General features: G+C 37.2%; 1 protein-coding gene across 1 annotated transcript; it reads right to left on the minus strand.

The window, feature by feature from the left end:
* Positions 1 to 1,920: 1,920 nt before the first annotated feature.
* On the minus strand, positions 1,921 to 26,667 carry LOC131143459 (co-chaperone protein p23-2). The gene is made up of 6 exons (XM_058091763.1): positions 26,341 to 26,667; positions 25,961 to 26,144; positions 24,847 to 25,006; positions 4,007 to 4,041; positions 3,324 to 3,369; positions 1,921 to 2,198 (listed from the first exon to the last, which is right to left on the minus strand). Exons 1-6 carry the CDS (start codon positions 26,370 to 26,372, stop codon positions 2,164 to 2,166), a joined length of 492 nt encoding a protein of 163 aa, XP_057947746.1. The 5' UTR covers positions 26,373 to 26,667; the 3' UTR covers positions 1,921 to 2,163.
* Between the last annotated feature and the right edge of the window lie 319 nt (positions 26,668 to 26,986).

The raw sequence follows: 26,986 nt of genomic DNA on the forward strand, positions 1-26,986 counted from the left end.
AACTTATGTTGTGTTTGGAAGCATGGATTTCGGACTTAAACTTGGATTTGAGTGGGTTTAGACAAATTTCAATACAATTTTATAATAAAATTTATCCAAATCCAATACAACTTCAAATCCAAGACTTCTCCATATATGGTTAATGAATTCGGTCTAAACACGAAATCAGTGCAATTAAGAAAATGCCAACAAATCTAATTAACCAAGAGTAGAAAATACAGTGATGAATCGACAAAGCCATGAGAGTAATGGAGATTGAACAAATCCAACCCAACTCTACACCACCCAACCAACCAAACAGAACAGAACAAAAAACCATTCCATATAACCAATCCCATCTAGTGAGATTGAGGACTTATTATTGTTAGTTGTCTTAGCTGTAATATTATATTTTTGTTTTATTTATTTGCTTTATCTTTTATTTCAAAGTTCCAGATAGAATATATGAATTTTAAACTTGTGCTGTGTTTGGAAGCATGGATTTCGGACTTAAACTTGGATTTGAGTACAATTTTATAATAAAATTTATCCAAATCCAATACAACTTCAAATCCAAGACTTCTCCATATATGGTTAATGAATTCAGTCTAAACACAAAATCAGTGCAATTAAGAAAATACCAACAAATCTAATTAACCAAGAGTAGAAAATACAGTGATGAATCGACAAAGCCATGAGAGTAATGGAGATTGAACAAATCCAACCCAACTCTACACCACCCAACCAACCAAACAGAACAGAACAGAACAAAAAACCATTCCATATAAGCAAAACGAATGGAGATTGAACATCACAAAGAACACTGATAAAAAACTGACTAGGCAATATATTTAATGACATGGCAATCTACATTCACCAAAAACATATTCTCCTTGTCTTGAGGAATTTCATATCACTATAACTAGTAAAACCCAAAATCACAACTGACCAAAATATGGTCCTGCACAGTGAAATTCCTCGGGGGGATATTTGGGAAGCTCTTCCTAAGAATGAAGACTCCCCACTCATGAAGAAAGTTTTGGAGATTAAAAATCTGCTGCTGCAGGATTCCAAGGGTAAACTGAATGCTGTGAATCTGCTGGGACAGTGGGTGATTGATGATCAGATTAGCTCTCCTCAGATTTATAAGTACTGGAGATGTAAAGGCTGTAAAGTTCTATGGCATAAAGAAGTCTGGAGGAGTGGTTGTACTCCTAAGCATGCTTTCATTCTCTGGTTGGGCGTAGAAGGGAAGCTAACTACTAGTGATAAGCTGTAAAGGGACCATGTTGAACCTGTGTCTGCTGTGTAGAGCTGGTGATGAAACTGTGGAGCACTTTTTTTTTTTTTAAGTGTAGATTTTCTAACACTGTTTGGAGGCTGGTTGGGGATGAATAGACAAATGTCCACCTTGAAAGCTGCTGTTAAATGGTTGCATAAAGGAGTTAAAAGGCACTGGTGTACAGGCTGTGGCCAAGAGAGTTAGTTTGGCTGCAACAGTGTACTTCATTTGGCACTCCAGAAACAAAAAGAGATTTGAAGGGCAGGCTCTATCCCCTGAAAGTGTCTATAGGGTGATTCAGATTCACACCTACAGAGTGGTGTATGATAGATTTCCTATGTTTGCGCAGGATTGGGGTTGGTTTGTAATTGCTTATCTTTTTGAGCTTATAGTTTGGTTGCGGTCTTGATGGGCTGTGTTTTTGTTAAGCCTGCTGTAAATTCTGTTTTTAGAGTTGTAATTATGCCTTGAGGCCCTGAGTATGCCCAGGTTGATTGTAATGTTTGTTACTTGTTTGGGAGCATTGCCCCTCTTTTCCTCGGGTATACTCAGTGTTACTGTACATATCCTTTTTTATCTATAAAATTTACATTTACTGATCAAAAAAAAAAAAAAAAGGCAAAGCAATGCATTTGCTAGCCCAACTGCGAGACAGGAGATCAACTGGCAATGGTTTTAGCTAATTTCAGCTGAACATTCAAGCTTTGACATACCAGGTGATCAAACCTAACCTTTGAAACTTAAAAAGGCACCTTCCATTTTCAGCAGTACAGATATTAGTCCTAAGCCATACCATCATCATTCTAGATTCAACGAAGTAAAATTTTCACCTGCATACCTATCTAGAGAATTAAACCAGACAGTCTCCAGGTCCAGTCATTAGTTGTCGCTACCAGTCTTTACTAGTTCCCTCTAGCCTTTTCCAAGTCAGGAAGATCTGTGGTGCAAGTGACAAGTAATCACCATCAAATTTTATGCTCAACTCCCATGCAATATCAGGTAACAGAAAAAAAAAGACCTATTAGTACAAAGAGCAATGACAAATCTTTTATTAGACTAGAAAGGATCAGGTGCATGGGAGGTATACAGGACAAAATATAACTATAGCTCATCAATTATCATAGATAGTAAGGGTGTGCTTGTTTTGCAGGCCAAGATGAGACAGGCCCAGGTAGCATTCACATAACCCATGTCTGGTGTGTCAAAAGTGTGAAATAGAATAGGCGGGTGTATTCACACTGGTGGTGTGGTATAGAGCTGGCGAGCCCCTGAACCACAAGCCCTTGGGCAAACCCTATTGTGTGCATTTCTATAACCTTCTGACTCTCTCTCTCTCTGCCGTCTTCAACTAACAAAAAGTTATCCCAAAATAGTCGAACCAGTCTCGGATCCTCAGATCAGACTGGAAGCTAGATGAGCAAAAATATTTTACAGTTATTCAATTTCTGAATTTCTGTTTCAATATAAAACTAAAATCAAAGAAAAAAGATTTGAGGAAAAAAAAAAGAGAGAGGTGTTTACAGATTTTTTTATAGAAAAAGAAAAATGGATTTAAAATAATAATATAAAATTCACATAAAGAGAAAATTTGTCATTTCAATGTCTTGCAAATCCATCTTATGTTGCACCAAATATTTTTTAGCATAGGATAGAAATGATCCCATGCCTCATAAATGATAAGTTGGGCTAATCATCATTTCCAGTCAGTCTGATAATTCAGTCAATCTTGCAAAACCCAGTCCTCCAAGTGATTTATTCTCTTCTGAACTCTCTGTTTCAGGTGTTGTGGGTAGCAATCAAATGAAACTTGTGACCGAGTTAAACAAGAAAAAACCAAAATCAACTTCAATTGGTGCAACATTTTCTGCACTCAGGACGAGGGGCAAACTCACTACATTAGTTGATACTAAAAAATGATTTCATATTTTTTTTAAAAAAAAACAAAAATCTAAATGCGATGCATACAATAAATGTAAAACATTCAATGCAAAGAGAATGCAACCATGGGAAATGTTTTCACATAGCAGAAGTTTCATAAAAGTGATGAAGATTTGAAACTTACAAAGCATTCCTTCATCATCGCTGCTCCCATCATCTTCACAAACATGCTGTTTAAGGAGAGTCCACAAATTATTAAATTGCAAGTATTCGTTCTCACTATATATGTATGTGTGTGTGTGTGCGTGTGTTTGGCAAATTACACAGATCTCCCCTCAGGTTTGCCAAAGAAAAAATGAAAATGCACACCTCCCCCTAAGAAATGACACTGGCCCTTCCTTGACAATTAAATATATTGACACATATACCCCTCCATTAGTTAACCTGCCATGACAGAACTTTTTTTTTTTTTTTGTCAATCATGATTTTGACTTCCTAAATGGTACGTGGAAAAATGCATAGATTGGAAAATTTTCAGATGGTCAATATTTAAAAAGAACATTGCTGCCAAGCTCCCAACCAATGCAAAGCTTGGAAAGTGCATTTATGGAGAAGAAGATGCATACAAGTGAAAAGATATAGCAATAGTTTTGCAGCTTGTTCATTTCTCCAAATCTTTTCATCAGGTCCAAACGATGAGGCAACGATTTTGTAGGGGAGGGGGGGAGCTGCCATAAGTGCCTTATAAAATTTGTCATCATTTTTTCGAATGTTAAGAGGAGCTTTATGATTTTTTGGCAAACCTCAAGAGAGGTCAGATGCCCTTGCATTTATTGTTGAAATTTAACTGGAGGGTTCAATATATACCATGCCGGCATCATCATCGGAAGCCAAATCAGCATCTGAAAAGCCACAAAATCTTCAATCAGAACCAATATGGTGCTCATTTAAAAATAAATCCTAGTGTCCAGGCCAATATTATATAAATATCTTGGATTGTGTACATACATTGATAATATACAAAATTTTGCTTTCTTGTACCACAAGAAGATATCATGAGCCTTGTTCCTATATTAGATCTTTTTATACTATGACTTGATACAGTATCTTGCAAAATAAGCCCGAGCATGAAATGATTTGGGGGGAACAGTTCACATTCCACAATTATGTATCAAAATGCAGCATATTCAACATTCAGCTAATAGATACTATTAAGAACATTAATACTATTAAAACGCGCACACACGGCCCTTTTTCTTATCTTACATCTAGTTCTTGTCGGATGGTTTGATGTAGCTTGCAAATATAAGCCCCAGTATGCAACTCATGATTTGTGGAAAAGAATTAGGATTCTACAACTACGAATCAAGATGCCATTCAAAAGATGTTAAGCAACTGGACACCATTAATAACATCAATACTACAATCTACAAGACAGTTCTCACGTGCGTGCACACACACAAATGACAAGCACAGAGGGAAAAAGAAGATAACAAGCAAGGTCATAAGGATTGAGATCCTATATAGGATCGTTGGGGGGGGGGAGGGGCTGCAGGACCGGATTGTAGGATCAGATCAAGGATCATAAAATTCTACTTACAACGTAAAATAAAAATTAAAAATCAATGTAATATTTTATGACAATTCTTAAGATAAAGCTTAGTTAATAAGTAAAACAAGCTAAAAATCAATTTTAAAGTCATAGTTTGTTATTAAAAAAAAAAGTTAAAAATCATAATACTGAGTAATAAATTCAATTTTTAAGTCAATCGTGAATTATCAAAACAACCCAGAGATTTATATTTCAGAAGTTCAGACTGCAAGAAGAAAAAAGCAGCGGAAAGAAATCTCAAGTCTAAAGTATCAACTCTCAAGAAGAAAGAGTTTCAGAGTTTCAAACTACAATACCCTCTTCTCTGCTTTTGAAAACAAGAAGAAATCTCAAGTCTGAAGAAGAAAAAGCAAGCTGTCAAACTCTACTTCTGCCTGCTGCTGCTGAAAGAAGAAGGGAGGCAGAGAGCTCAAGAGAACTGTTGAAAGGGCTCAGCTTCTCCTCTGCTGCTGCTGAAGGAGCTAAGAGCCGCTACTGTTTTGAAGAAGCTGTGTTGCTGAGTGTCAAGGGAGCTGGAGGCTGCGAGCTGAATGTTGAAGGAGTTTCTTCTTCTCTGGAGTGTTTCTGCAGAGTGTCAAAATTTTTTTTTGCCCTAATTTTTGAAGGCTTTGGGCTAAATGGGCCAAAGGAGATCCAATAAACCTATTCAACAAATTCTGAATTACTTAAGTGGGCCTTATTTATGAAGCCCTAGTCTGGAGAAGCCCAATTTCAGCCTAAGAAGTAGGATTGTACGATCCCACAATGATCCTATGATCCACAAACAATTTTAATGCAATCCTCGCTGATCCCGGTTCTCCAAACGATCTGGATTGAATTGCTACTAGGGGATTGTAGAATAGCACAATCCTGCAATCCAAATCGGGAGTTTAACAACCATGGCTCAGGAAGGTTGTCAACATGGTTATCAAAATCACAATCTGGGTCATGCGATTCTACGATCCTAAGATCCATACTTGCCAAATTGATCCGGATCTTAAGTAGAATCTTAAAAAAGTAGATCCCACTAGGATCTTATCTGGAACCTTAAGACCTTAGGATCTCGATCCTACTTGAGATCTTATCGATCCTACTTTTGCAATGGAATATAATTTTTTCCTATTTAGGATTTTAATGAAAAAGGCCCAACGTATATTTTTATTGGCCCAAACACTTTACTTTTGCAATAGACACAAAATTTGGTCTAGTTGGCTACATGCATCAAATTAGGGAAATATAACGAGCATGTTCTAGGATTTGTTCAATATAAGTCAAGAGCAGCTGAGCATCTTTTGAAAGCTCTCTTCCTTCAAAATTAAAAGCTCTCTAAGAGCTTAGAGTTCTTGATAGACAGATCCTACATTATCTATCAATAGGCTTGGACTGTTCCTTCTTCCAGCAACGGTAGAGGTCAGCTGAGAGCTTTGAGATCAGCAAAAATCTTCAACAAATAGGAAGTTGCAGAGTCACGCTGAGAGCTTAAAGTTGCAGTCCTGTAGCAGTTGTGTTATCTTTGTAGTTCTTACTTTCTTCCTCTCTTTTTTTCCCCTCTTAGTATTGGCAAGGCTGAGACCTATCTTTTTTTTTCCCAAAGCAAAGAGCATATAGATTTCTTTTTCCTCTTCTTTTCTTTGCGACTAACAAAAAGTTGTTCCTCTTCCTTCCTTCTTTTTTCCCTCCTTCTCCTTCTTCTTCTTATGGTCTGATGACAAAGCCACGGAAACTGAGAAATTTACATCAGTTCACTGAATTAAGATTAGCAATTTCTTCTTCCTTCTTCTCTTCATTCTTTTTGCTTTTGTTTTTAATTATAATTATTAAATAAATAAGATAGCAACAGTCTGCCCTTTGCAGAGCATTTTGCAGTTCAGGCTATTTAGGGATCCCTTTTTTTTTTTTTTTAAGGTTCAAAATTGTTTTGAGGAAAAACCAGCTCTAGCTACATTCCTGAAATTTGTTTTAATTTCTTAAACTTACTACCAATTTTTTAGGATTATTTTATTGAGAGTTGTCATAAATTGCCAAATATATAAATAATTTATTTATTTTACATTGCAAGTAGAATCTTACTATCCATGATCCAATCCTGCAGACCCTCCCAACGATCCTATGTAGGATCCCAATTCTAACAACCTTGGTTGTGAAACAGGTTAAAAAAATAGATTCATTGAAAGCCAAAAGATCAACTAATTCTATTACGGAATGTGTATCCAACATCACAGTTCCTAGTCTACCAAAATTTCAAAATCTTTAACCACCATTTCCGGAGCCTTTTTAGGGGCATTTCCTATCCCTTAAAACTCTTCTATTCTCCCTCTACAAAACACAAATAATGGTGAGAGTGATATTGCAAAAAATTCTTTTTTTCATTTATGTACAAGCCTTTATAAACCACCCAACCCAAAGCTCTTGGACAATTGATTCCACCCAAAGAGTAATCCAAAATTAAGAGACCACGTCCTACAACTCACTGGTCAGCCAACAATGAAGAAGGTGGCAGACAGTGTCAGCTGACCTTCAAGGTAACACCAATTGACTTTCCCCCCCTTTCTTGAAGATTGTCCACAGTTAATATCCATTACCATGTTGATAGAGCTTCCAACTGGACAGCTTTCAAAGGAAAGTTAATCTACCAATTATCACAATTCTCTTTTGCAATCTCCTTGAAGCAAAAGCAAAAACTCAATTTAAAGACATCACTCTTACTATGCTTTCTATCCTACTTCATCCTACCTCCAACTATAAATTACCTTCTCATATGGATCAACAAAATTAGAGAACAATTCAGCCTACAAATCTTGGGCCAGCCTCAAATAATTAATGTTCCAAACAAAATAGTCAACCATGTTAGCCCCAAGGTCTTGTAACCAGTTTGGTTTTTTTATCAGTAAAAAGAGTTTATTAAAATTCATCAAGGGGATGCCACCCAAATACAGAAATACAGGGAACTCCCTCACTGCAGGGTTTCAAGGAAATCAAAGATACAGAGAGTTTACTAAAAGGCATCAAGGGGATGCCACCCAAATAAAGAAATACAAGGAACTCCCTCACTCAAAAAGTGTCAAGGAAATTAAAGATACATTAATATCCCTTACAACCAGCAAACTATGCCAATTTGATCATAGTCATCCAATGATCCTTGACAGCTTCAAGGGACAAAACTGATCCTTCAAAAGCTATCCTGTTTCTTTCTCTCCACACCACCCAAAAATTGGCAAGGGGGATGAGGAAGAGAGCCTTTCTTCTATAACTTCGAGAAAGGATAAAACTAATTTTGAATATAAGGTCTTAATTCACATGCTCACGTGCAAAGTGTCAAGTATATATATATATATATATAAAATTTTTTGGCTCCATTTTTTCCCTCCAAATTCAAATTTTCATAGCCAGTTTGAGTATAACAAAATACTGTGGTCATACTAAAGTTTGTGCTTGAGGATTGTAGATCTTATGATGATAGCTTGATCATTTATTTGCAAGCACATGTATTCGTTCAAGATTGTCTTCACTTATAAGTTAGAGAGTTCACCTTTGGTTAAAGATATGAACACAGTTGCTTAAAGTTAATCTTGAAGTTGATCGGTTCAATTGAGCAAGCCCTTCGATATTTTACACACCCAAAGTGCTACTGAACAAAAGGATAAACTCACTTAGATTTGAGACTTCCCCCTAGGACATGAAGCTCATGGAACTGACAGGAAAATAGAGCAAGCTCCTGTTGGCAGCCGCAGCTCTTATTCTGCAAGAATCTAAATGCACTGGGGGACACTTTCAAGATTGAGAATTCATGGAGAATCTTATGGAATATTTGCTGAAAATACTATACACCAATTAGAAATTGTTTCTAAATTTAAACGGATTGAGAACAGTAGGAAAAATGGCTAAAAAATCTACAAGATTAGCTAGAAATCAACTTATCGAATTCCAAAAAAAAAAAAAATGTAATTGAATTCAATCTTTTCTCCACAGAGCCCCCTTGTTTCTTTCTTGCCTTCATTTTCTCAATATTATGTCCTATCTACTTTAGTCCTTTAAAAGAAAAGTAAGCAAATAAATAAGGTAACCACTGGGAAAAAAAAAATCCAGCAACATGACAACTTATATTGTGTTGCTTCCAAAAGTGGAATTGTTGTCCCGTAGAGTACAAAACATGAAAAATGTTTTGGAGACCATTACTTGTTCCTTGAATTGGCTTAGAACTGAAGTTGCAGCCTTGGGCAAAAGGTCATTTGACTCTTCAATCAGACAGGAAAGTGGTACAACCACTGTTGTTCCCCATAATTTTGAACTGCATAAAGACTGTTATGATTATTTGAATAAGGGAATTAAATTGAAAGTCTCTCATTTTACTGGTGATGGTGATGGAAAACCTTAGGTTTTTATCTTGTACCTAAGATTTTCTTTTTAGTTTGGAAAACTTTTGGTTATCTTAGGGCCTGTTTGGTATTTCTGTTTTATTTTTTCATTTGTGTATAGAGTGAAGAAACAGGTTATGAAAATGTGTTTGTTTGCATAGTTTTCTGTTTCAATTGTCAATTTTCAACTGTTTGTGAAAATTGTTAACTAGATTTTACAGTTTTCAGTGGATTTGGCAACATTAGTTAAAATCTTACAATTCATGATTCGATTTTTTCATACAATTCATTTCAATTCTGCCCCAAATCGATTCAAATCTTAGTAGTGAATCTAAAATAAACTGAATCGTTGCCGAATCTATCAATTCACGCGATTCTGAACCTATCATATCAAACCAGCTAGTTTGAAATCCCCAAAGCACATTTCTTTCTTTTTTATCGATTTTATTTTTACATAAATACCTTCCATTCCTTGTTTGCATCAATTTTGTGCTTACAAAGAGGAGAAAATAGAACTTTGGGTCTTATGTTACCTTCACAAAACCATCCTTTGCTCTAGGAGTATAGTGCTCTGCCATTGAGAAGGGGGCGAAACACTCATTGGCTAAGGTGGTACTCATGTTTCATTGTATTCTTAAGATTCAAAAGTTAGTTCTTTTAGTAGTATGTTCAATTATTATCTTTTTTTTTTGGGTTAATTTTTTTTTTTTTTTATTTTTAATCCGAGAAAAAAATACAAATGAAATATTATTTTTTTTAATTGTTGATAAACACCAAAAGTTCATTTTAGTCGTGGCTACAGCCAAGGTCAAGTCGATCATATTATGTTCTATAGACACACAAGTGAAGGTAAAATGGCTATCCTCATTGTCTATGTAGATGATATAATTCTGATAGGTGATGATAGCAATGAGCTAGAGAGGTTAAAGAAGATCCTTGCTCGGGAATTTGAGATCAAAGACTTAGGCAACTTGAAGTATTTTCTTGGTATGGAATTTGCAAGGTCAAAGAAAGGAATTTTTGTTCCCCACGCAAGTATGTGCTTGATTTACTTTGAGAAATAGGTCTGCTAGGGTGCAAAGCAGCAAAAACACTTATAGAGTTGAACATAAAACTCCAACCAGCTAAGGTTGAAGAAGTGATCAACAAAGAGCAATACCAAAGATTGGTAGGGAAACTCCTTTATCTCTCTCATACATGTCCTGACATAGCCTTTGCAACGGGCATGGTTAGTCAATTTATGCACTCACCAAGACCCCGAGCATTTTGATGTTGTGTACAGGATTCAAAGGTTACCTAAAAGGGACTCTAGGTAAAGGTTTATTATTTGGAGCACATGGGAATTTACAGGTTGAAGTATACACTGATGCAGATTGGGCTGGAAGTATCACTGATAGAAGATCAACTTCTGGCTATTGCACCTTTGTTGGAGGGAACCTAGTAACATGGCGCAGCAAGAAACAAAATGTGGTAGCAAGGAGTAGTATAGAGGCATAATTTAGGGTTGTTGCTCATGGAATTTGTGAAGCACTATGGATCAAAAGGTTGCTGGAAGAATTAAAGGTTACTAATTCACTACCAATGAAACTGTATTGTGACAATAAAGCTGCAATAGTTATCGCTCATAATCCAGTTCTTCATGATAGAACTAAACATGTGGAGGTAGACAAGCATTTTATCAAGGACAAAATAGACAGGGGAGTAATTTGCCATATATCTCAATAACTGAGCAAGTAGCAAACATACTGACAAAGGGACTGCCGAAGAAACAGTTTGAAAACTTCATTAGCAAGCTGGCCATGGAAGATACCTTCAAGCCAACTTGAGGGGGAGTGTTGGAAACTATTTAGTCAACTTTCCTATTTTTTCTAAGAGAATCCCGGCTGTAAATGTGTGAATATCCTAGAATATTTAGTTTCCTTAAAAGTTAGCATCTTTGGTTCTTTCCTTCTTGGTTCTTTCCTTCTATTCTTATGCTGTACATCTATTTATACAGACCCGTACCTATGTGTCACGAGCTAAGCTTGTTCAGGGCATTATGCTTGCCTGTGACCGCTTATCTCGTGTGTTTGGGATGGGTTTCCATCATGTAAATACTAGTGTAGGGTTATTTTCCAGTATTTATTTCATTGTAAGCCAAATAAGGCAGTATGACTCCTCGGTCACTTTGATGTTTCCTAGTGCCAGAGTGAGAATGGCCCAGAAAGCTCTTTAGGGGAGGGTGAGTGTTCATCAATCATTGTAAAACTCACTAGCAATTGTCAACGTGCTTAGCCTACTTGCCTCCCTCGCTAAGTACAACATGTCAACGGAGGATTTGTTAATGAATTACGTTTGCTTCAATATTTACTGCTTGGTTGCCACGGCTTTCATGAATTGATTATTATTTCCGCTGCTATCTGATTGAATGTTAATGAAAGTGCTTCGTGGATGAATGTTGGTAAACAATAGGCTGGCTAGTTAAGCAAGAGTGCTTTAGCTAGCGCCGCACGGCCCTTCACAGCGGTGTGAAAAAGGCGGACCGTGACATTTGGTATCAGAGCCCAAGTCGGTGACACTTGGTGAGAGCCCAAGGTTGAGTTGCTACATGAATTCGATTGCCTTCGTTGTTGGGTTTGGAAAGCTTTGGTAAGTGACCATGACACCAAACAATGCTGAGAGGATCAGCGTGCTGGAAGCACAGGTTGAGGAAACAACCAACACTATGGCCGCGGAGGTGGCCCAGATGAGAGAACTTGTTGATGAAGTGAGGGGATCACAAAAACATCAAGCAGGTTTGATAGGCGACATGTCAGAGGACTTTCGCCACACTGTGGAAACTTTGCAAGCCCGGATGGCAGATCTGGATGCAAAGGTAAATGTGATGGTTCTTGCTATGGGGAACTCCAACACTCCGGGAGTTAGCAAAACCAAGGTGCCAGAACCCAGGACGTATGGGGGTGCCCGAGATGCCAAGGAGTTAGAGAACTTCTTGTTTGATGTGGAGCAGTACTTTCGTGTTGTGAGGATGGCCTCAGAACAGGCAAAGGTGGATACTGCAACCATGTACTTGGTTGGTGATGCCAAACTGTGGTGGCGTACCAAGTACAGAGAAATTGAAAATGGAAGCTGTGTGATTGATAGTTGGGCAGACTTGAGGAGAGAGCTCAAGGCCCAATTCTTTCCTGAGAACGTTGAGTATAATGCAAGGAGAAAACTGAGAGATCTCAAGCATACGGGGTCAATCAGTGACTATGTGAAACAATTTTCTGCTTTAATGTTGGATATTCGGGATATGTCGGAGAAGGACAAGTTGTTCTATTTTCTAGAGGGGATGAAATCGTGGGCAAGAACTGAACTTCATAGACAAAGGGTTCAAGACTTGTCAACTGCACAAGCGGCTGCAGAACGCTTGACAGACTACGCTGGTGATGAGACCACTTCGTCCAAACGGTTTGGCGGAGAGGGAAACGGTGGAAAGTCTTTCAAGAATGGCAAACCCAAGAGTGGGGGAGCCGACCCTAATTCATCAACCTCACAGGAAGCTTCGTCGTCTCGAGGGTTCAACACACCCAATGGAAAGGGGAAGAGTAAAATTGAGTGTTTCTTGTGTCGAGATCCTCATAGAGTTTTTGAGTGCCCTCACAAAGCATCACTTAATGCCTTACAGGCTTCTATTGCAGAACAGGCAGTGGAAGACGATGGGGAAGAGGATGATGCCCCGAGGGTGGGTTCAGTGCGGTTAGTGAACGCATTGGAAAAGCAAACAAAAACACCGAAAGTTACACGAGCAAAAGGGTTAATGTTTGTGGACTTGAGGATAAATGGGAAGAGTACTCGCGCTATGGTGGATACGGGAGCTACTCATAATTTTGTTTCGCAGTTGGAAGCAGGAAGACTCAACTTATCCTTAGAGAAGGATACAGGACGCGTGAAAGCAGTTAACTCTGTAGCCCAGCCTACTCTGGGAGTAGCCAAGCAAGTGGTTATAAAGCTTGGACAGTGGGAAGGTCATGCGAATTTCACAGCGGTGCCATTGGATGACTATCCAGTCATTCTAGGAATGGAGTTCCTAATGGGGACGAGGGCGGTGCTGATGCCTTCGGCTGGTTCCCTGTGTCTGATGGGAGATCACTCGTGCATGGTGCAAGTCGTTGCAACAAAAGGAGACGAAGGGAAGTCCCTTTCAGCCATTCAACTCAATGAAGGATTGGGTAAGGGTGAGCAGACACGTCTAGCCACGGTGGTGGTAGACAAAGAAGTAGGCCAAGAGCTGGAGCCTACGACCATCCAAGCGGTGTTGGATGAGGATAAGGAGGTGTTGCCGGATAAGCTGCCTCAAAATTTGCTTTCACGACGGACTGTGGAGCAAGAGATCGAGTTGTTATCAGGAGTGAAACCACCTGCTAAAAGGCCATGTTGGATTGCGCCTAGAGAGATAGTAGAGTTGGGGAAACAGCTTGATGAAGTGGAAGCGGGATGTGTTCGCCCTTCCAAAACACCGTTGGGAGCATCGGTGTCGTTTCAGAAGAAACATGAAGATCATCTACGGAAGGTGTTCGACAGGCTGAAGGGAAACAGTCTGAATGTGAAGAAGGAGAATTTCTCTTTCGCTCGGCGGAGCAACAAATTCCTTGGTCAAGTCGTTGAACAAGGTCGTATCCGGAGGGGTATGGAGAAGGTAAGGATAATTCAAGAACGGAAGATCCCCACGACAGTGAAGGAGTTGCGTTCCTTTCTTGGCCTTACTAGATACTGCAGGAAGTTCGTTGAGGGGTATTCGCGGAGAATGACTCCAATAACAGGACTACTGGGGAGGTATTATTGGCTACACACGCGGGATGATGTGGTTGATTATACCAAAACTTGTCTCACTTGCCAACAAGACAAGGGGGAGCGGAAGAAGTATGGTACTTTCATGGCCGCACCAAAGTACTGTTCGGCAGAGGGGACGACACAATTGTTCCTTGTGACTGTTGTGAAACATTGGGGTTTTCCCCAAGTTATTATTTGTGACCAAGATTTAATGTTCACTGACAACTTCTTGACAGAGTTTTTCAGGATATTCAGGTCACACCTTGACATCTCTTCGAGTTATCATCGACAGACAGACGAACAGATGAAGAGATTCAGAGAGCTACTAGATGAGTACTTGCGCCATTGTGTCAATGACAACCAGAAGAATGGCGTGCAACTACTTGATGTGGCTCCATTCTGTGACAACGCCCAAAGGCGCTCAACAACCAACAAGAGCCCTTTTGTGCTTGTTACAGGCCAGCTGCCACTGTTATCTCACACAGTGGGCGAGCCGTACAGACGAAAGAGTCCCAGGGCGTATATCTTCACCAGAGAATGGAGACTGAATGCAGAGTTTGCCCAAGCCTATCTGGAGAAAGCTTCTAAGCAGATGAAGAAGTGGGCAGATCAGCAGAGAAAACCGCAATTTCATGTCAATTGCCTCAAGCCATTCAACGCCAACACCAACAACCTGAGCAGAAGTCAGTCAAACAGCGCAGAGTTGAAGATAGTGCAACCTGACAGACATGATGTTAAAGAGATCCTTGCAGACAGAAAGTTCATATCCTCAAGGAAGAAGCGGTAGAAGTTCCTAGTGAAGTGGAAGTGCCTTGATGACAAAGAAATCAGCTGGATTTCTGTGGAAGATTTGAAGCCACTTGTGGACAAAGTTGAAGTGTACCTACCGCCAAAAGTCTACGATGACGTCGACCGCATAAGTGGGGGAGAATGTCACGAGCTAAGCTTGTTCAGGGCATTATTCTTGCCTGTGACCGCTTATCTCGTGTGTTTGGGATGGGTTTCCATCATGTAAATACTAGTGTAGGGTTATTTTCCAGTATTTATTTCATTGTAAGCCAAATAAGGCAGTATGACTCCTCGGTCACTTTGATGTTTCCTAGTGCCAGAGTGAGAATGGCCCAGAAAGCTCTTTAGGGGAGGGTGAGTGTTCATCAATCATTGTAAAACTCACTAGCAATTGTCAACGTGCTTAGCCTACTTGCCTCCCTCGCTAAGTACAACATGTCAACGGAGGATTTGTTAATGAATTACGTTTGCTTCAATATTTACTGCTTGGTTGCCACGGCTTTCATGAATTGATTATTATTTCCACTACTATCTGATTGAATGTTAATGAAAGTGCTTCGTGGATGAATATTGGTAAACAATAGGCTGACTAGTTAAGCAAGAGTGCTTTAGCTAGCGCCGCACGGCCCTTCACAGCGGTGTGAAAAAGGCGGACCGTGACACTATGTTACGATTAATGAGAATTATTTCCACAAGAAGCTATCTCATTCTAGAGTTTGACACATATTTTTGGACAAATTCAATGTGCCAGCACTATTTTACAGGTTTTATTAGTGAAGTATCTATGCACATTTAAGGATCTTTCCTAAGGTTGCATAAACTTACACTACTCAGAAAAAAACAAAAAAAATGCACTCCGGTGCACAATGCTCCCGTGTATGCAGGGTTCGGGGAAGGGGCAAACCACAATGGGTCTGTAGTACGCAGTCTTACCTTACATTTTTGCAAAAGGTTGTTTCCACGCCTTGAACTCGTGACCTCCAGGTCACACGACGACAACCTTACTTGTGCCTAAGCTCCCCTTCACTTCCACTACTTAGACTCCATAGAAATTGATTAAATGCCACTTACCAGATTGGTACTTGTTTGAATTTACATTGGTTCATATTGCTCTTAGCTTAAAGAGAAAAAAATGATGACTCAATTCCACATATAATTCCCATTTAGTTGGCAACTCTCCAAAATTGATAACACCCAAGGCATCTTGATTTTGATGGTTGTTTAGGTCCTCAGTTTTTCCTAGATTGGTTGCATGATGCTGAATTATTTGAATTGGCGTCGACTGTGAGACCACCAAAGTATAGCTAAATCAAAACTTCTTGGTTTAGCAAAGCATTTTTGGAAAAAACTGGAAAATCTTGTAGAATGTCTACCACTATGTTTGAATGACTGAATGAGATATATTTTGAGAGAGAAATGTATCCTATATTCCTCTAAAAAGCAATTACTTGGCCAACTGTGTACTCCTAGCAACTTTCTTCTAGTGTCACCAATTATTACCTTAAATTTAGAGAGCTCATTTATCGGTGCACTCTTAGTGACAAAACTAATGGTGATTATGTTCAAAAAAAGGGTTGAGCGATGAAATTTGAAAGCATATTATTCTTTTTTTTTTTTTTATAAACAAAGATTTATTAGAAGGGAGAAGAATGTACAAATGAAAATGAAAATTTGAAGCATATTATTTTGCAAATTTTTTAACATCCCACCACTCTATCCACAACTTACCACATTTGGAAGCTATGAGATTCCTCTAGCTACCACCCCAAAGACCACTGCTAATCTTAAGAGTTTCATCAGTCTAGATCAATTTCTCAATGGTCATGAGGTAGTCCTAAACCCACCCAATATGTCCAAAAGAAAACTCAAATTGTCAAGGATAATCAATCAAATATCATAAATGCCCATGCAAATTTTGTTGAATAATTGAGAATCATGACTACATTAATGATTGCATATTATTAGTGCACAACTTTTGGATTCTATAATGGACATGAGTCATGAATCTACTTAAAATAAGGCCTTAAACTTGTCTTTAATGACCCTACACACAATTGGAGCCTCTATGATAGAGATGGACCTTGACTTGTCACCAGCCTTGGTTGTTGATACTTCAATGAACTTCAAGATAAGTTGCCAACTACTAGAAGTTTGTTAGCAACCTAGCTCTTCAACCTCAAATTTCCATTTCTAACCCAAAGACTGAGGAACAATTTGTTGCTCCAGAGTTTGTTAGAAAATTCTTTAATCACATATACTATTGTTGAAAATCTCCTTGAGATTATTTCTCCCCCATCCTAGTAAATTTGAGTCTCCATCCCTCGCATCTTCTCCTTCCACTTATTTAACCAAATCTAGTAAAACATTGTCCATTATTCCAAAATAAGGACAAAATGCATATTTGCTCAAGTTTCCAATAGATTTGGATATTAAATTGATTTCTTGTTTGGAGGACTTGTGATTTTATCGGAGAACATTGCAGCCCACCATGCTACTTCCAATTGGAGGATTTTTAGATACTCTCTAGTGGTGATTTACAATGCAATGCAGTCCGTACCACCTCTTGATTTTCCAACCCATTCAACCTTGTTCCCACTCATTGAGTTAAAGCTACTATGACATTTTAGAACTTGAGGTTGAGCTTTCTCTAACAAGGGAAGTTACATTGAGAACCACCAATGGTGAAGTTTAGGTGTTTATATTGTAGCTAGGATTTTTATTCTAGTTCGGGAACATTTCTGGTTATTTTAAGTTTTAGATAATTTAGGTTTATTTTGTGTATTTTAAGTACTTTAGTGAATTTTGTAATTATATGTTTTAATGGGGGTCATTTTGTAATTATTTGTTTTAGTTGTAATTTTGGGGTATACATACGTAGTCTAAAGTGTATTAGACACTAGACAGTTATCAGTTATCAGATTTGGATTCAGCACTCCAGTTCAATTTCCATCTCTCTCTCTCTCTCTCTCTCTCTCTCTCTCTCTCTCTTGTGCAGCCCTCCCTCCCTGTCTTTCCTTCTTCCTCCACACTTCTGCTTCTTTGTCCTTCTTTCTTGTAGACACTGCAATTTTAACCGGACCTCTCTTTTTCTTGATGAGGGGACCCATCATAACAACATGGTAATTTACATGAAGAGGGGTTAATTTTATATTTTGGAAATTTGAGGATCCTTTTTGAAAAATTCAATTGTGAGTCCTTTTAAAAGCCTTTTATTGAGTCCTGAGCCTTTGTGATTGAGTCCCTACTATTTTAAAATTGAGTCCCTTTTATTTTAAAATTGCGTCCCTGTTATTTTAAAATTGAGTCCTTGTTATTTTAAAATTGAGTCCTTTTTATTTTAAAATTGAGTCCCTGTTATTTTAAAATTGAGTCCTTGTTATTTTAAAATTGAGTCCCTATTATTTTAAAAATTAAGTCCCTCTTGATTTAAAATTTGAGTCTTTAAAATTGAGTCCTTTTGTTTCCGGGAATTAAGTTCACCCCTTTTTTGTAACCGAGCCTCCCTTTTTCTACCCAGAGTATTTATTTTTTTAAATAGGCCATGTAAGGGAGGAGACCGTGCACGATAAAAAAAAGGGGCCATGGGCCAGCACGTGAAGGTTGTGCATGGCCCATGCAAACACAAGAGGGAGGCGGCACTTAGGAAGGGTTTTTAGGGTTTAGAGCTTATAAATAACACATCCGCTGGGAAGAGAAGAAGAAGGAGCAAGCAGCGCCACCAGCCCCTCTCTCAGCACATACACACGCAGCCCACATCCCCAGTTGTGAGCAAGCACCAGCGGCAGCAGCACATACAGCCCCTGCGCACAGCCCTAGGCCCAGTTCCCTCTCCAACACACACCAAGCCACAACACCAAGAGAGGGAGCCCTATGCCCAGCTTCCTCTTCACCTCTCCTCACCGGCAGCCTCTCCACATCCAAGCAGCAACAGCACCACACCATCTCCACACTCCACTCACGGACACATGCACCCTTCACAGCCTCACGGCCATCTCCATCTCCAAACTCCACTCACGGACACACACCACTCCAGCCCCACACACAGCAGCCGTGAGAAGCCACCATAACAGCTCCCGGCCACGGCCAGCCACCATCTCCAACCTCCCAGCCCCTCACGGCCGCACCACCTTGCCTACCTCCACACTCCACAGCCACCTTATTATGGTATATATATATTTATGTATTGTGTTTTTTTTTTTTTTGTAATTTTGTTTATTATTATGTTATTATTATGTTTATGTTATTATGATGTTTATGCTTATTATTATTGAAAAAAACAAAAGGGCAGCCCGGTGCACAAAGCTCCCGTGCATGCGGGGTCTGGGGAAAGAGCGGACCACAATGGGTCTATAGAACACAGCCTTATTATTATGTTTATTTTCATACATTGTGGTATTTTGGTATATTTTGATATGCTTATTATTATGTTGATGTTTATTATTATGATTATTTTTATTATTTATTATGTTTAGTTTACTAGTTAGTTTATTATTTATTATTATGTTTATGTTTGTTTTTATTATCATGTTTAGTTCATTATTATGTTTATTTTCATACATTGTGGTATTTTAGTACATTTTGTTATGCTTATTATTATGTTGATGTTTATTATTATGTTTATTTTTATTATTTATTATGTTTAGTTTATTATTTATTATTATGTTTATATTTATTATTAGTTTATTGTTATGCTAGTATTGTTATTAGTATTATTATTAATTTATTATTAAGGTATTTTTAGTATTTTAGTTTATATTATATATTTATATTTAGAATTATGTATTGTGGTATTTTTAGTATTTTAGTTTATACTATATGTTTATGTTTAGTATTATGGTATCTTTAGTGTTTTAGTTTATATTATATGTTTATATATAGTATTGTGGTATTTTTAGTATTTTAGTTTATATTATATGTTTATATTTAGTATTATGGTATTTTTAGTATTTTAGTTTATATTATATGTTTATAATTTAGTATTATGGTATTTTTAGTATTTTAGTTCATATTTACATTTAGTATTATGTATTGTGGTATTCTTAATATTTTAGTTTATATTATATGTTTATATTTAGTACTATGGTATCTTAAGTATTTTAGTTTATATTATATGTTTATATTTAGTATTATGGTATGTTTAGTATTTTAGTTTATATTATATGTTTATATTTAGTATTAAGGTATTTTTAGTCTTTTAGTTTATATTATATGTTTTTATTTATTATTATGTATTGTGGTATTTTAGTATTTTAGTCTATTATTATGTTTATCTTTATAAATAAATAATAATAAAAACTCTTTGAAAAATCCCGGAAGTTTATTTTTAAAGAAAAATGTTAAAGATGGCTTGAAAAACTCTACAAAAATTTTGAAAAAAAAAAACAGGGAATGTTTAAAAAAATACCTTTGGATGATTTTCTTTATTTTTGTGTGGGTGTGTCCCTATAAATAAAAAGGGCAATGGGTATTTTCAGACCTCACCTATATTAGCCATGAGGAGGGTTTTTCTAACGAGATCCCCTCTTTTGGGGGTCTTATTAAACATTCCTAAATCACACCAAGAAAAATAGGCTAGTGGTGACTCCAAACTCCAATTTTTCCAATAATCACACATATTTTTATCACCCTCGCCTCCCTGGGGCACCTTCGCTCCCAGGACGTCACGACATTTCTCTCTCTCTTTCTGTTCTTATATTCTGTTCTGTTTTGTTTACGGTTCTGTCTCTGTCCTGCACAGCACCCTCTTTCCTTCTCCCTTCTTCTCTCTGCTTCTTCCCCCCTTGTCTCTGTTTCTCTCCCTCAATTCTCTCTATTTCTTTTTTTTTTTAACAGTCCTCCATCAGATGGTCCTCCTGATGAATTTGAAAACTTGATGTATTCTTAGGAGAATTATTTTCGGTGATATGACATGAATGAAACCTAAAAGTTGTTTTGAGCTAAGTGATGATTGTATTGATAATTTGAACAAGGGAATTAAAATGAACGTTTCTAATTATAATGGACATGATCCTTGAATTTGATGACTTTGTGTCCCTTGGAGAATTATCTTGGAGAAAGTTGGGTTTGTCCAGGGACAGTGGAGGAGTTTTTGGCAATATCTTTTGTTGGGTTTGGTAGGAAGAAGGAATGAAAAGCGCCATGGAATTGTGCTTTATTTGCAGTTTTTTGGGATTTGTAGAAAGAACGTAACTCGTGTATTTTTTTAAGGAAGAAGTTATCATTTTTCTTGGTGTGGAAGATTCATTTTCTAGCTTCTCTATGGTGCATCAGTAATGGAAACTTCAAGGGGATGTGCTTTTCAGATATTCAGAAAGATTGGCATTCTCTGTTGACTTCTTAGGGCGTGCTGATTTTCTTGTGCTGTTATTTACACATTTTGGTTTTCTTCTTTGGTTTCACTGGGGTTTCCCAGATTTCGTTAAGATGTTTCTTCTCCTGATAGAACATTCTTTCTATATATAATGAATATTTTTGCCATCAAATATGCGTGCGTGTGTGTATGACATGAGTGATGCTCAAAAGTTGCATTTGCCCACAACCAAATAAAAGAGAACTGCCCAAATTTGGTAGATCAAACAACAAGATCTTTGGAAGGAGAAGATAAATGTTGAGCCTAGAACATGGGATGAGGTGAAGAGAGCCATGCAGGAAAATTTGTACATTCCCACTACAAACAGTATGTTCATTTACAAATTTTTTACTTGAAACAAGTAGACAAGACAATAGCTGATTACACTAGTAAATTCCATCTTTGGCTACTCAAGCAGACATAGAATGGAAATAATATGTGATAATTGCCTTGTACACAGAAGGCTTGAAGACAACTATTGCATCCAAGCTTGATGCATGTCGACTTGTTATCGAAGGGGACGCAGTTCAACTGGCCACCTAGATAGAGGAGGATATGAAGCATTATCTCCTTGAGCTACATCGTCCCTTTGGTTTAAGGAGAAACCAGTGAAGTTGTGCTAGAGAAGCCTTGACCTGTTGGGCAACATTGCCTAATCTACTACCTCATGGAAGACTCCAAAGCACTCCATATATTCTAAGATCAAGCAAATAATCAAGTGTTTCAAGTGCTAAGGATTTGGGCATCAGGCTGCACAATATCCCTAACTGCCTCCTAACCAAGTAATGGAAATTATAGAAAAAGAAAATGATCATGATGAAAAGCCAGTAATTGAAGCTGAGGTTAGAAGTCCCAAGTGACTTTGACGAATGTGAGAGATCATTTAGTACTTGGAATTATCTTCTATTTGCACAAGGTTGTAGCAAATGAAGTTTAGAGGCAAAATAGAATTTTCAGACAGGTTATTTTTCACAATGATGGAGGACCGTCCACATCCAATAGGCCGCCCAGTGGCACACATATTCTAGGTGTAGGTTTAGGAAATTGCGTTTGTATTAGGATCACTTTGTATTATTTAGTGACTTTCTTTGGCATTTTGTTTTTATGTGTTACTTGGGGTTATTCTGTAAATATGTGTTAGCAGTAGTAGTTGTATAAATGCTGGACATGCACGCTGATGTATAGTTATCATTTTGAAATCAAATTGCTGCAGTTTCCCTCTCTGTCTCTCACCTGCAGGATACGTGCTTCTCTTCTTCTTCCTTTTCCTTCTTCTTCCTCTCTCATCTCTGTTCTGTTCAATTCCTCTTTGTCCTCTCTCTCTCTCTGCTCATTCTTCTGCTCAGTTGCTGTCCTGCTGCTTCTTCTTCTTTCCTTCTTTCTTCTAATTCTCCCCCCTAATTATCTCAATTCTCCCCCCTAATTATCTCAATTCTCTCTCCATCCTACGTGTCCTACATCAAATAGGCGTCAGAGCAAACCATGAACATCACCATGCAGCCAATCAAAGTTCAGAAATTGCAAGCACTGTTTGCCTGCAACTTTTCAGACTAGGGATATTTTTCACAATGATGGAGGACCATCTACATCCTATAGGCTGCCCATTTAGCACAGATATTTTAGAAGGTTTCGGAAGATTTAGGAAATTGTGTTTGCATTAGGATCACTTAGTATTATTTAATGACTTTCTTTGGTATTTTGTAATTACATATTCGTTGGGGTTATTTTGTAAATATGTGTTAGTAGTAGTTGTGGTGTAAGTGCTGGCCATGCAAGTTGATGTATGGTAATCATTTTGATGTCAGATTGTTGCTCTTTCTCTCTATCTCTCTCTCTCTCTCTCTCTCTCTCTCTCTCTCATCTGCAGGATACTTGCTTCTCTTCTTCTTCCTCTATCATCTCTGTACTGTTCTATTCTTCATCTTTCTATCCTTCTCTCACTCTGCTTATTCTTCTGTTCTGGTTCATCCTGCTGCTTCTTCTTTTCTTCTCTTCTTCTAATTCTCTCCCCTAATTCTCTCAATTCTCTGTCTGTCTCTGAATTCTTGGAAATTCTCTAGTTTCTACATCTATAGTCCTTATACTAGTCATTACTCCATTGTACATATCTTTAATGACATCAGTATACCTACTACATACACCTTTTTTTCTCTAAAACCCACCATAGAACTTCCCTAAGTACCCTATCATATGCTTTCTCTAAGTCAATAAATACCATATGCAAGTCTCACTTCTTTTCCCTAAATTTTTCCATTAATCTTCTTAAAAGATATATAGCTTCTGCGGTAGATCTCCCAAACATAAAATCAAATTGATTTTCTAAAACCTTCGTTTCTAGCCTTAATCTTTGCTCAACTATCCTTTCCCACAATTTCATCATATGACTCATAAGTTTAATTCCACGATAGTTATTACAATTTTGAACATCTCATTTATTTTTGTATATAGGTATTAAAGTATTTTTTGTCCATTCATTTCGCATTTTCTTAGTTTTTAAAATTGTGTTAAATAAATTAGTTAACCATATAATTCCGTTATCACCTAAGCATTTCCAAACTTCAATTGGGATGTTATCCGGTCCAATAGCTTTTTCATTTTTCATCTTTTTTAGTGCAAACTTAACTTCATTAACTCTAATTTTGCGAATAAATCTCATATTTTAGTCTTTTCCTCATTTGTTAGTTTACGCCTTCTATTTGGTTTTTATTAAACAACTTACTAAAGTAACTTCGCCATCTATCTTTTATGTCTTCGTCCTTAGCCAAGACAATATCATCCTCACTTTTATGCATTTTACATTTCATAAGCCCCTTCTTGTCCAAAATTTTCTCCCTGTTATATCGTTTCATGTGAACGTAAAACCCAACAATCAAATCCCTATTATTCCTTAAAATGGTCCCTAGAATACAATTAGCATCCATTTCATAAATACAACTCTTATAGTGCCTCTATTTTATGCTCAGTTAAATAGACACACAAGACATCTAGAATAATAACCAATATTTGCAAACAAGAAGCATAAAACCTACGGACTTAACAATAATTCTGTTGATGGTATCTCATTTTATATCAAAAGCCTCTTTTACTGCATTGTACACACAGGAATTAAAGACTTCGAGTAAAAACTTTGTTATAGGGGCAGGCCTTAGCCTGATGGTTAGGGTATTACACTCAAACTTGAAGGCTATTGGTTCAAGTCACAAAAGCAGCATCTCCAAGTGCAGTGGCAAGGCTACCTCCGCAGATCCCCAACATGGCATGGGAGCCTTGGGCACTTAGTCATATATTTTGTATGTAAAAATCATATACTTTTTATGTAAAAAATTTATAGTTGGGAGCCCAATGCAGGCACCCAATGCAAACATTTTGAAATAATTATTTGTACGGATTCATGCAACCTAAAAGACATTATATAACTTGTGAAGTTGATATAATGTATCGATGAAGCACATTAATGCAATAATATCATCCTTTCACTAGTTTCAAGACAAGATGCGAGTATTATAAAAAAAAAAAATTATAACATATCAAATTATCAATGAACCACAATAATGCAAATCATCATTTGACAAATTCCAAGACAAGATGAAAGCATTTTAATACTCAAACAATACTACTACTCAATAGTCAAACAAAACATAAGTATTTATAAAAGCTTAAGAAGACGCTACTACTAAGTTGACGTGGAAGAGAAACCAGAGTACAGCTTGCTAAATTTTATGCATGACACAAGTTCCTCCAACTTAGCCCAGTTTCCTAGTAATGCCAGGCTCCAGAAAATGTTTAAATACTTGGGACACTAAACAACAGAAATGCAGTATAGACTTACAATCATCTGAGTCATCATCCTCATCACACCACTTATTCCAATCAACTTTAAGGTAAGGAGCAGGTTTTTCTTCTGACTTTAATAATCTTTTCCACCAACCCTTTTGCTCCTTCTGAATGGAGCAAAAAATGTCCCTTAACCCAACTTTAGTTTTACAACCCTGCATGGAATGGAATAGAATTCAAGCACCAGGAACACTATCATTCAAGTTTATTCCATTGAAACAGCTACAGGATACAGAAGTATAAAATAGCTCCCATCTAAAAAAGACACTTTTCTGATTATGCTTTTTAAAAGTAAATGCAAGAAAGTTATACTTACTGTGTTGCTTTTCTCATTGAGAAGAGGGGGGGAAAACAACTTGTTCTGAGGTGCTAACTGAACTAAACATGAAGAGCACGCATGATAGCAATGATATTGAGGTGTGTGTGAACAAAGTGAAATGAGCAATGTCCCCACAAAGAAAAAGGGCCAATAAAAAATATCTGTAGTAACGTTTGACCTTCCAGATGTGAAAATACAGACCTTAAAGCAAATAAAGCTTTGAGGCAAGGTGTAAAACAGCCCTAGGAAAACAAAAACAAAAACAAAAAAAACAAAAAAACAAAACAAATAATATCGTACACAGCAAAAATAAGGGTATTTCAGATGGTGAAAGAAACTAACAGAGAAGAAAGTACAAGAAAACTAAGGATAAGAAGTCTTCTAATAAAAAATAAAAAGTACAATAAAAGATAAAAATATGAAATAAGATTACTTTATTAAAAAAGCCTCGCTTTAACGTCTCTTCATCATAAATTCACGGAATTCCTCAAACAGTTGCAACTCTCACGGCCAATTCTTTTTCTTAGCCAGGGTTTTAACAGATTTATTAATTTTAATTTCTTTTCCTCCATTGGCAACCAATTTAAGCCCCATCCCATCTAATAACTCCTGCACATCTTTACTGACACTACAAATCCCCAACATAATCTGATCCTCAGAAGATAAACCAATTTCTTCAACATTGTGCGCGGTAGGTGAAAAGAATTATCAAGATAAATTACACATTACAAAGAAGACACCGTAAAGAAAAGGAATTCCAGTAAAGATAAAGAAACGTCGAGAAGCTCACTCCAGGTAGTATTGTGCCATAGAGTTGCAGACCGAAAAAAAAGAGTTCGCTTTGCACACCCCGAGCAGAGAAGCTGAGCAAACCCTGAGGCTCGCATTTCATCGAAACATCTTTTGCATCAGGCAATGCGATAGTCAGGTATACCTTATCAGCACGCTGAGCCCAGAGGACCTCCGGATGCCGACTGAATTTCAAAGAAGAAGAAGAAATAATGACCTGGTTCACTTACAATAATGTTTGATGCATTTTTAGAGAGTATTTTTTTTCCAGCTTCCGAGCAATTCTTTTGTTTGCGAAAGCAAGAAATGCGGCTCAAATATCTGCCGCTTTCAACCCAAAGAGACGTTAACCATGAAACCATCACACGGCGAGAGGGATACCTGACTGTCGTCGTCGTCGTCGTCGTCGTCATCTTCTTCCTCCGAGCAAATACGCCCTGCAGCTAGTTGACTGGTGGACGAAGCCCTAGTCCCCTGCAAGAATCATTTGCTCTTTGATTACCAGAATTCCACAAAAAGAGAAATCCTTTGCGTGTTATGACTGAAAATGTAACAACCAGAATTAAAATTAAGATAAAGAAAATTCAAAACAAATATTTAATTTAATATTAAATGTACAAATATTCCACAAAAAAGAGAAATCCTTTGCGGGTTACGACTGAAAATGTGACAACCAGAACTAAAATTAAGATAAAGAATATTCAGAACAAATATTTGGAATCTTTGAATATATATATATATATATATATATATATATATATGATAAAAACTTCAAAAATTTAAACCCAAATAAATATTTCTTCAAAATATTTTTTCAATAAAAAGTGTAGAAGAACCACATAATGATAAATGTTTACCCAAGAGATGCATACGTTCTTTGATAAAAAGATAAATGCACAATAAAAGTTTTCAAAGATCTTAAAAACTCAAATATTTTTTTCAAAAATAATATTCAAAAAGGTTGTTCAAGAAATTTAGGATTTTTTGATCAAAAAGATTTTTACAAACAAATACAAATGAGTCTTTG

Source organism: Malania oleifera, chromosome 11 (genome assembly GCF_029873635.1).
Source record: "Malania oleifera isolate guangnan ecotype guangnan chromosome 11, ASM2987363v1, whole genome shotgun sequence".
Taxonomy (NCBI): Eukaryota; Viridiplantae; Streptophyta; class Magnoliopsida; order Santalales; family Ximeniaceae; genus Malania; species Malania oleifera.

Excerpts from the sequence above, each read along its gene's own strand:
- LOC131143459 (XM_058091763.1), bottom strand. The coding sequence starts at position 26,372 with ATGACGACGACGACGACGACGACGACAGTCAG. Across the intron at positions 25,007-25,960 it reads ATGGCACAATACTACCTGGA|GGTTGTAAAACTAAAGTTGG; the intron begins GTGAGCTTCTCG and ends CATTCCATGCAG. Across the intron at positions 3,370-4,006 it reads CCGATGATGATGCCGGCATG|CATGTTTGTGAAGATGATGG; the intron begins GTATATATTGAA and ends CTCCTTAAACAG.